Source organism: Hyperoodon ampullatus, assembly GCF_949752795.1.
Source record: "Hyperoodon ampullatus genome assembly, chromosome: 7".
NCBI lineage: Eukaryota > Metazoa > Chordata > Mammalia > Artiodactyla > Ziphiidae > Hyperoodon > Hyperoodon ampullatus.
The window spans coordinates 9,985,983-9,997,635 of NC_136920.1; the positions used below are offsets into that span (position 1 = coordinate 9,985,983).

Sequence of the window (11,653 nt, forward strand, 5' to 3'; positions counted from 1 at the left end):
GCATACACAAGAAGGTATATCATTTTTTTAAGTTTACAAATGATCCAGGTGGTGTTGAGGCAGTCTCACCCCAGGCGCCACCTCTACACAGATGACTCATGGATTTTTCTTTTTTTTTTGGCCGTGCTGCACAGCTTCTGGGATCTCAGTTCCCCAACCAGGGATTGAACCTGGGCCACGGCAGTGGAAGCCTGGAATCCTAACCAATAGGCCATCAGGGAACTCCCAACATGGATTTTTATCTCTAGCTCAGACATTTCCTCTGAGGCAGAGGTACAGGCACAACTGCTTTTTTCGTGCCTCTTTTAGAGAGGAAGCATCTTAAATTCAGCATTCCCAAAACTAAATTAGGGTTTTGCGTACAACCTGGTCCTCTTCTAGCATCGTCTGTCCTAGAAAATGACACTAGTGTCCACCTAGGCCCACACATCAGAAGTCTAGGAGTCCCCACGACAAAGCTCTCATCCCCTCCCGCCACATCACCTATTCTGTTTATAGGCATACCTCATTTTACTCCACTTAAATTGAAGGTTTGTGGCAACCCTTCAACAAGCAAGTCTATCGGTACTATTTTTTTCACAACATTTGGTCACTTTATGTCTCCGTGTCACATTTTAATTCTCGCAATATTTCAAACTTTTTCATTATTGACATTTTTTTAAAAATATATATTTATTTATTTTTGGCTGCGTTGGGTCTTCATTGCTGTGCGCGAGCTTTTTCTAGTTGCAGTGAGCGGGGGCTACTCTTCGTTGTGGTGCGCGGGCTTCTCATTGCAGTGGCTTCTCTTGTTGTGGAGCACAGGCTCTAGGCGTGCAGGCTTCAGTAGTTGTGGCACATGGGCTTAGTTGCTCCGCGGCATGTGGGATCTTCCGGACCAGGGATCAAACCCGTGTCCCCTGCACTGGCAGGTGGATTCCTAACCGCTGCACCACCAGGGAAGCCCCAGTCATATTTTTTATGGGGATCTGTGATCAGTGATCTTTGATGTTACTACTACGACTTGTTGAATGCTCAGATGATAGCATTTTTTTAGCAATAAAATATTTTAGAATTAAGGTATGTACCTTTTTTAGACATATGCTATTGCACATTTTTTTTTTTTTTTTTTTTGGTACGCGGGCCTCTCACTGTTGTGGCCACTCCCGTTGCAGAGCACAGGCTCCGGACGCGCAGGCCCAGCGGCCATGGCTCACAAGCCCAGCCGCTCCACGGCATGTGGGATCTTCCCAGACCGGGGCACGAACCCGTATCCCCTGCATCGGCAGGCGGACTCTCAACCACTGCGCCACCAGGGAAGCCCCAGAGCAATCTTTTCAAAAAGCAATATAATCCTGTCACACCGGCCACGTCTCACCTCTTGCCCCATCTAACGTAAGACCAATCTTTCATTTCCCATTGCTTATAGGATGAAGAACCACATCCTCATTGAGGCCTGAAGCCTCTGCCCAGTCTGGCCCCAGCTACCTCCCTCCAGCCGCCTCTGATATTACTCTTCCCCTTGATTCCTGTGCTCCAGCCCCAGTGGTCTAGCTTCCATGAATGAGCCAAGCTTCCTCCTGCCACAGGACCCTTGCACATGCCCTTCCCTCTACTTGGGTCTCTTATTGCCTGGTAGCTCCCACTCTTTCTCCAGATCACAGACCAACAAGAAACTCTCCTCGACCCACCTGACCAGGCCAATTACCCTTCATCATACTCTCTCATAACTCATCTTAATGGAAACCTTATACAATTTTTTTGTGTGTGTGTGGTCCGCAGGCCTCTCACTGCTGTGGCCTCTTCCGCCGCGGAGCACAGGCTCCGGATGCGCAGGCCCAGTAGCCACAGCTCACGGGCCCAGCCACTCCGCGGCACGCAGGATCCTCCCAGATCGGGGCAGGAACCCGCATCCCCTGCATCAGCAGGCGGACTCCCAACCACTGTGCCACCAGGGAAGCCCTATACTATTTTTGACCCCATTCTAGATGGTAGGGGCCCTATATATATATTCACAGTTGTGTTTCAGTGCCTGGCATGTAACAAGTGCTAGTAAGTGTCAGTTGAATGAATGAATGAATGAATAAATGAATGTTACCTCCTTTAATCTTCAGAATAGCCCGATGAGGTGCACGTTATTATCTCCATTTTCCAGATGGCAAAACTGAGGCTAAATGACTTATCAAGCTCATGTAGCCATAATCTGAACTCACCTCCAGCTGACTCTGGAGACCAAGTCATCTATCCCTCTGTTGCACCTTTGCCCAAATATCTTTCTAAGTCTTGTCTCATTTTGTTCCCTTTCTTTTACATAACCAGAAAATTTCCTGAGACTCTCTTGAGTTAACAGCCTCCTCTTTAAAAAAAAAAAAAAAGAAAGTAACTATTACTGTGAGGCTTTAAGAATTATCAGTAAACTGTACATGATAGGAATTGGGCCAGGCAAATTGCTTTCCGCCTATTGTAGAACAGCTTAATGTTTAGTGATTAAGCAGAACCTCTGAGTGCAGTTGTGCAGGCTGTTCACTGAGCAAGGAGGCCTGGCCAAATGGGTGAGGACAGGCTGCTGAAATTGGGCCTATGTTTTACTGGCCAAGCTGTGCATCCTACTGTGAAGCTGTATCTCCCTGGGAGTGGGGTGGGCACCATTCACCCACCAAGCTGGGTGCCCAGGATGCTGCATCTTCCTGGAGGGGGTACCTTTTTCAAGTTCACTCAGGTGTGGTGTATGGACTAGGTAGCCCTGCATTTATGGTCAGTTGTGGTCAGTCCACTCACATGTTTTATTTTTTAATTTTTTAAAAATTAATTAATGTGGGGCTTCCCTGGTGGCGAAGTGGTTGAGAGCCCGTCTGCCGATGCAGGGGACACGGGTTCGTGCCCCGGTCCGGGAGGATCCCGCGTGCCGCGGAGCGGCTGGGCCCGTGAGCCATGGCCGCTGGGCCTGCGTGTCCGAAGCCTGTGCTCCGCAACGGAAGAGGCCACAACAGTGAGAGGCCCGCGTACCACAAAAAAAAAAAAAAAAAAAAATTAATTAATGTATTTATTTGGCTGCACCAGGTCTTTAGTGTGGCATGCGGGATCTTCGTTGCCACGTGCGGGATCTTCGTTACCGCGTGCAGGATCTTTAGTTACAGCAAGCAGGATCTAGTTCCCTGACCAGGGATCAAACCCGGGCCCCCTGCATTGGGAGCACGGAGTCTTAACCACTGGACGACCAGGGAAGTCCCCTCACATGTTTTAATTGAATCAAGCACTCTGTACTGTGAGAATTTAGGAAGAAAAGGCAACGTGTTTGTTTGGGGAGTGTTGTGCATAAAAGGGAAAATACGGAAATGCCATCAATCTTTCTCCCCCTCACTGTCCCAGCCCTGCTCGGAGGTGCACGATCCTCAGCATCTAGACATTCTTCCTTAGGACGTGATGTGAACTAGAACCAGGGTTGGCCTGAGCTGGGCCCCAGGTTTGGCTGTTTATCTTGTCCTTACAGGTGACATTGTGGGAGATGAGTTGTGTCTCCAAGGATCATGTGAGCGTACAAGACGAACTGTGCTTCTCCCTTTAGGAAGCACTCACTGAAGGGAAGCCCGAGGCGACTCCTTTTTCCCCTGTGGTCCTCTGGCCTCCCCCCACCCCCACCCCCATTTATCAAAGAAGAGCTGTTCCTCCCCGGCCCGTCTCCCTCAAGGCTGGCGAGTGGGTGGGGACAGCAGCCGAGGAGGAGTGCTGTTCCCCTTCTAAGGTGTTTCACCCCGAGGTCCAGCCAGAGGAGAGCTGTCGTCCCAAGCACTTCAGCTTCTTGGGCTGGAGGGGTGGGCAAGTTTAATGAGTCCAAATGTTCTTCTGGCTGTTTGTGGGCACAGTATAAGCTTTCAGGAAGACACGCTGGGAAGATGGAGCTATGAGGAAGGCAAGTTTTTTTCTGTTTTGTTTTTTAGAATTAGCTGATTTTTTTTTTTTTTTTTTTTTTTTTTGCGGTACGCGGGCCTCTCCCTGCTGTGGCCTCTCCCGCTGCGGGGCACAGGCTCCGGACGCGCAGGCTCAGCGGCCACGGCTCACGGGCCCAGCCGCTCTGCGGCATGTGGGATCTTCCCGGACCGGGGCACGAACCCGTGTCCCATGCATCGGCAGGCGGACTCTCAACCACTGCACCACCAGGGAAGCCCCTGAATTAGCTGATTTTTAATTAATGAACAAAGCAAAACAAATACCGAAATACCTGCGTGCATGTAGCTAGCAAGTGACCACAAGCTGTAGTGCATTTTTAGCTCCATTTATATGGAATTAAAGCTACAGTTGTTATACATCCTCCTACTTTAGTAAACAGCAGATTTTCAATTTGTGTTAGTAGTTACAATAGCTTCCTCATCAAAATTAGCAGGCTGACTCTGACATTCTGTTCTTTCCCGTTTCTTTCTTTTTTTTTTTTTTGTGGGCATAAAAGAAAAGTTTTATTTTTTTTAAATTGAAGTATAGTTGATTTATTTCCTGTTTCTTTATCTTGTTTTCTTTTAACTAATGTATTTACATAGTTTATTAGTTATTTCTTCTTTCCTAATCGGGCCAAAAGAAAAAAAAATCTAGAACATTTTGAGTCTTTTTCAGATACAAGAGGACATTTAGCTATTTCTTCTTCTGTGTGTAATATTTAAGTATTCCTTTATGTTCTAAAGTCACTTTGTTGCTTTTTAAACCATCAAAAATGTATTGCATATAGTATGGCTTGCTGTTAAATAGCAGTGTCTTGTTTGGCATATTGAATGAAAAATTATCCTTACAAGTTTGTTGGTTGAATTTCCTTTCAAACACTTCTTAGCTTTTACCTGTTAACATGAAACCAGGCAAAAGTTTGGGAAGAGAATAAACTGTTAACATCACGGTAAAACAAAGTTACAACATGGAAACCTTTGTTATGTGTCATTACAATTTCTCTGAAGAGGAGTTCCCTGGTGGTCCAGTGGTTAAGACTCTGCGTTTCCACTGCAGGGGGTGCGGGTTCGATCCCTGGTTGGGGAACTAAGATCCCACAAGCTGCGCATGTGGCCAAAAAAAAAAGAAGAAAAGAAAAAGAATTTCTCTGAATAGTTATGTTTCTGCAACAAGCAAGCATTTACCCCTTAAATGCCTGGACCCCAGGGGCCCCTGAGGTGGCTCTGCAGCTCGCTGACCCCTGCTTGTCTCTCCATGGCTGCTGGCCAGCTCTTCACTCCCCTCATCTCCCTGCCTGGCCTGTCTCTTGCTCGAAGATTAATGCCTTCCATGGAAAAGGTCAGGACCAGCCACATAATTTGCAAGGCTCAGTGCAAAGTGAAAATTCAGGGCTCCTCGTTCAGAAATGATTGAGAATTTCAAGATGGCAGCAGCAGAGCATTAACCCAAATGTGGGACCCTTCTGGGCGTGGGGTCTCAAGCAACTGCAAGGTTGCACACCCATGAAGTCACCTGTGTTCACAGTCATTCTCGCTAATGCCAGAGCCTTCCTTGGCTTGAAGCTAGCACTGGGCCAGGACCACGTGGGCTGGCTGCCCTTCTCCTGACTTGGGCTTCTCAGCTGCTTCCTCTCTGCTTGATGGGTCTATTTTATAATCCTCACTAAGTCTTTCGGAGATGGGAGGCTGGTCTGTGAGAGGGGAGGGGTGTTCTGGGAGCAGCCCTGGCTGGGGAACCAGGAGACCTGGCTGGGTTCTCTCTCCAGGTAAGGCTGGGTTGTGGCTAGGATTATATGACGACTGACCTTGGGGTGAGTGCTTGATAAAGAGAGAAGTGGTCCTGGTGCCGGGAGCTGATGAAAGGCTGCCCCGAAGAGATAACAATGGTAGCATTATTTAAGGTTGTTGTTTTTTTCTTTTTTTGTATTTTGCACAGTCATCCTCTCTGGAAACTTTTGTCTAGTAGTTGGAAATCACCCAGGAAAATCATATTCTTTATCCATTACCTTATCATTAAAAGTAATCAGGGGACTTCCCTGGTGGCGCAGTGTCTGCATGCCAATTCAGGGGACACGGGTTCGATCCCTGGTCTGGGACAATCCCACATGCCTTGGAGCAACTAAGCCCATGCGCCACAACTACTGAGCCTGCGCTCTAGAGCCACTACTGAAAAGCCCGCATGCCTAGAGCCCGTGCTCCGCAACAAGAGAAGCCACTGCAATGAGAAGCCCACATACCGCAATGAAGAGTAGCCCCCGCTCCCTGAAACTAGAGAAAGCTCGCTTGCAGCAACAAAGACCCAACACAGCCAAAAATTAAAATAAAAATAAATAAATACATTAAAAAAAAAGTAATCAGGACTCATTAAAAGAGCTGCCTCCTTGCAAATGAAGGAGAATCTATGCCCAGTGCCCCTTCAACTTCCCAACAGTGATGATCCTGTGCTCTGAGACAGCTGGAGAGGAACTATCTAGAGCAGGGTCATGGTGGAAATTTCTAGCTCTGTGCCGCTTGATACAGTAGCCACTAGCCACATGTAGCTACTGTGCACTTGGAATGGGGCTAGCGAAACCAAGGAACTACGTTTTAAATTTTATTTAATTTTAATTAATTTCAATCTCAGTAGCTACAGGGACCCAATAGAAACCACATTGGACAATGCAGACTAAATCTGGAGTCTAGATTCAGAACATCGTAACCCAAAACAACTTTAAAATATTTGTAAAGACCCAAATAATGTCCCAAGTGGTTATATTAAATGTTTTTTGTTTTGTTTTGTTTTTGTGTTACGCGGGCCTCTCACTGTTGTGGCCTCTCCTGTTGCGGAGCACAGGCTCCAGACGCGCAGGCTCAGAGGCCATGGCTCACAGGCCCAGCCGCTCCGCGGCATGTGGGATCTTCCCGGACCGGGGCACGAACCCATGTCCCCTGCATCGTCAGGCAGACTCCCAACCACCGCACCACCAGGGAAGCCCATATTAAATGTTTTAAGCAGGCAAAACACAGTGCTGGAAACCAGAGGGACGGCTGCAAAGCAACCCACCGTTCCTGCTTCTAGAAGCTTGTATTGACAAGGAGACAGGATATGGAACATTAACTAAGATGTAAAAGTTATAGAATCTATGAGCTGATGGGATCTAAAATGTACTCAGTCCCTTTCCCACTGTGCTGTTAGACTCTGTTATATAACAGAAACAACCTTGCATCATGATGATGGGGGTAATGTCGTCAATGCCGTCCACCAAGAGTGAGCAAGGACAGTGGGCCTTACGGCGGAGTAAGGATCTGCAAAATCTTCTCCTGCATAAACCATGTGAACACTGGCAAAAGATGTTAAAATCAACTTTCCCAGAACTCTGAAAATTAATCAAAATTATTCAAAGGCTTGCAACAGATTAGTCATTAAGGACACGCAAATCAAAATGGCAATGAGATACCACTTTACACCCACTAGGATGATCATAATTTAGAAAATGGAAAAGAACAAGTATGGGCAAGGATGTGAAGAAACTGGAGCTCTCATACATTGCTTCGCTGGTGGGAATGGAAAACGTTGCAGCCACTGTGCAGTTGCTCAGAGTTACCTGATGACCCAGGAATTCCCCTCCTGGGTATATAACCAAAAGAACTGAAAACAGGTATTCGAACAAATACTTGTACACGAATGTTCAGAGCCACACTATTCACAATATCCTCAAAGTAGAGACAACTCAAATGACAGCTAACTGATGAATGGCTAAACAAAGTGTGGTTTATCCATGCAAAGGACTATTATTTGGGCATAAAAAGGAATGACACACTGATACATGCTACAGTGAGGATAACTCTTGAAAGCATAATACAAAGTGAAAGAAACCAGACACAACAGACCAGATTTTATATGATTCCATCTATATGAAATATTCAAAATAGGCAAATCTATAGAGACAGAAAGTAGATAATTGATTGCCAGGTATTAGGAGAAGGGAGAAATGGGGAATGACTCCTAACGGGTACTGAGTCTCTTTTTGGAGGTGATGAAAATATCATAAAATTAGACAGTGGTGATGGTTGCACGCCTCTGTGAATACACTAAAAACCACAGAATTATGAACCTTAAAAAAGTAAACTTTATGATAGGTGAATTATACATCAATAAAGCTGTTATTAAAAACCATCACCTAAAGCTACCAATTAAAAAAACTAGTTTGTCCTTTAGCTTTTTTGTTTTGTTTTGTTGTTTGTTTTTTGGGTTTTTTTTTTGGCAGCTTGCGAGATCTTAGTTCCCCAACCAGGGAATGAACCCAGGTCACAGCCATGAAAGTGCTGAGTCCTAACCACAGGACCGCCAGGGAACTTCCCTGTTTTATTTTTAATTATTTACTTTTAAAATTGTGATAAAATATACATAACATAAAATTGACCATTTTAAACATTTTTAAGTGTACAATTCAGTGGCATAAGTACATTCATATTGTTGTACCACCATCATAACCATCCATCCATAGAACTGTTTTCATCTTGCAAAACTGAAACTCTGTACCCATTAAGCAATAACTGCCCATTCCTCCCTCCCCTCCAGCCCCTGGCAACCACCATTCTACTTTCTGTCTCTGTGAGTCTGACTAGTCTATGTACTTCCTATAGGTAGAATGATACAATATTTGTCCTTTTGCAACTGGCTTATTTCATTTAGCATAATGTCCTAAAGATTCATTCATGTTGTAGCATGTGTCAGAATTTCTTTCCTTTTTAAGACGAAATAATATTCCATTGTATGTATGTACCACATTTTGTTTATCTCTTCACCCATTGATGGACACCTGGGTTGCTTCCATGCTTTAGCTATTGTGAATAATGCTGCTATGACACTTGGCGTACACATACATCTTCTTATCCCTGCTTTTAATTCTTTTGGGTGTATACCTAGAAGTGAAATGGCTGGCTGATATGGTAATTCTATTTTTAATTTTTTGAGGAACTGCCATACTGTTTTCCATAGTGACTGCACCATTTTACATTCCCACCAGCAGTGCACAGGGTTCAAACTTCTTCACATCCTTGACAACACTTGTTATTTGTGTGAAGTGGTATCTCATTGTGGTTTTGACTTGTATTTCCCTAACGATTAGTGCCTTAGTCAGTTTGGTCTACTATAACAGAAGACCATAAATTGGGTGGCTTAAAAAACAAACATTTATTTCTTACAGTTCTGAAGGCTGGGAAGTTCAAGATCAAGGTGCCGAACTGGTGTCTGGTGAGAATCTTCTTCCTGGTTTGCAGGTGATGGCCTTCTTACTGTATCCTCACATGGTAGAGAGAGATGAATCTTGTGGTCCTTCCTCTTTCTATTAGGGCTTTAATCCCTTCATAAGGGCCCTGCCTTCATGAACTAATCTAATTACCTCCCAGAGGCCCTACCTTCAAATAACATCACATTGAGGGGTAGGGTTTCAACATATGAACTTTGGGGAGGACACAAACATTCGGTCCATAGCACCTGGTGATGCTGAGCATCTTCCCATGTGCTTATCAGCTATTTGTATATCCTTGGAGAAATGTCTATTCAAGTACTTTGCCTGTTTTTTTTTTTAATTTATTTATTTATATTTTTGGCTGCATTGGGTCTTTGTTGCTGTGCGTGGGCTTTCTCTAGTTGCGCTGAGCGGGGGCTACTCTTTGCTGCGGTGCGCGGGCTTCTCATTGCGGTGGCTTCTGTTGTTGCAGAGCACAGGCTCTAGGTGCGCAGGCTTTAGTAGTTGTCGCGCTTGGGCTCTAGAGCGCAGGCTCAGTAGTTGTGGCACGTGGGCTTAGTTGCTCCGCGGCATGCGGGATCCTCCTGAATCAGGGCTCAAACCTGTGTCCCCTGCTTTGGCAGGTGGATTCTTAACCACTGTGCCACCAGGGAAGTCCACCTTGCCTGTTTTTGAATTGGTTTGTTTGTTTCTTGTTGTTGTTGAGTTTTAGGAGTTCTCTTTAATCCCTTATCAGATATGTGATTTGCAAATACTTTCTCCCATCCTGTAGGTTGTCTTTTTACTCTGTTGATAGTGTCCTTTGATGCACAAAAGTTTTTCATTTTGATATGTCCTTTAGCTGTTAGGTTCAATTTACAAGCCTTATATAACTTATATAATTGTTAATTTAGTTAATTAAATTTACAGTTTAAATATTTTATAAATGTAAGCACTTAATTGCCTAACAAGTAGGATCTTAACAAGTTCTTAAGTAATTCTACCATCACCCCAGCCATGTAGACGGACTGAGCCAGGTCTCGGAGGGCGCGGGCCTCACACACCAGATCCCAGTGCGGGGAAGGGAGGGACGCTCTAGCCTCGGCCTCGGGCAGCAGCCCCACAGCACCCCCCCGCCCCCCTCCCCCGACCTCTATCACCATGGTGGACAGGAAAACACTGCGGTCGTAGACCGAGTCGTCCTTGCGGCCCTTGGTGGCCGCTCCGTGGACGGAGGTGTTGGGGTCCAGGAGGGCCCACTGAGGAAGCGTGAAGTGCCGGCATGGCTCGGGGGCCCCAAGCAGGTCCAGGGGTACGGTGGCCCTCAGGCAGGCCACCGAGCCATTGACAGTGGCCGCAGTGTGGTTGGCGGGCCTTTGGCAGTTGTGGCGGGGCACGGAGGCTGTGAAGTGCAGTTGTGGCAGGCCAGCAGGCTGCAGGGCAGCAGCAGCAGGGCTGTGTAGACCAGCTGGAAGCCACCCATGCCACCCAGGGCATCCAGCGGGTCTGTGAAGGCCATGGCCACGGGCCTGACCTGAGGCCCAGCCTTGGAACCTTATGTAAAGGGGCTGGGACGGGCCCTGAGAGGTGGAGGAACAGGCCAGGGTTAGGACCTCAGATGCCCCATGTCCCGAAACTCAGAGGGGTCGGGTTATACCTCACAGGAGGCCTCAGGTGTCCCCAGGTCTGCAGGGCTCCCCCTCCTGCGAGGCCCTTTCTCCTCAGTTCTCCCAGCCTCTCACCTGCGGGTTAGAAAAGCGAGGGGTCCTAGAGGGCCGCCTCACATCCCACTGCCCAGATCTGCAGGCTCAGCCCCCTGCCCATGGCCCTCGCCAGCAGTAAATGTGGCACCATCATCACCCTCCCCTTTTCTCTGGAGGCCACTCTGAGGCATCTTCAAGAGCCCAATTCCAGGGGACTTCCCTGGCAGTCTAGAGGTTGAGACTCTGCGCCTCCAATGCGGGGGACGCGGGTTCGATCCTTGGTTGGGGAACTAGGAGCCCACAAGCCGAGTGATGCGGCCAAAAAAAAAAAAAAAGCGCTGACCCCGGAGCCTTAAATGCTTGGAGGTCACATGAGGGAGTGCCAGTGATTACAGCTGCTTGCCCCTCCCCCACTTCCCTGGAAGTCAGAGGCTGCATAGGAGACACTTGGAAAAAAGTCCTTGAAAAATGCCCAAATAGGGCAACCAAGAGGAAGCCCTGCTCTCCCTGCCCTGATCCCAGGTACTCTCAGGCTGGGGGTGTGGGAGGGGGTAGGGTCTCCATTCATCCAGATCCACAGTGTTCCAACCTCTCATCAAAGGAAACCCAATACAGAGAACTAAGCGGGTGGGGCCTGGTGCACCAGGCTCCCCGCCCCTCCACCTGGCCCCTCTCACAAACCAGCCCAGGATCCCAGGAAGTGATGGACCATTCCTCTTACTGATGAGGATGCTGAGGCCTAGCAGGACTTGCCCAGGGACGCCCAAAGGCAAAATGCAGATTCCAGGCCCTGTGCCCGACAGTCTGCCACTCGGGGCTCCACCTGGGG

At 47.3% G+C, this 11,653-nt stretch overlaps 1 protein-coding gene across 1 annotated transcript; it reads right to left on the reverse strand.

Moving 5' to 3' along the window:
* Positions 1–10,077: 10,077 nt before the first annotated feature.
* Positions 10,078–10,640, reverse strand: LOC307055486 (solute carrier family 22 member 20-like; the record flags this gene model as incomplete). Its single annotated transcript, XM_079707726.1, is given in 2 exon segments — positions 10,078–10,535; positions 10,538–10,640. Coding segments are annotated over 2 exon segments (561 nt in total).
* Positions 10,641–11,653: the final 1,013 nt, after the last annotated feature.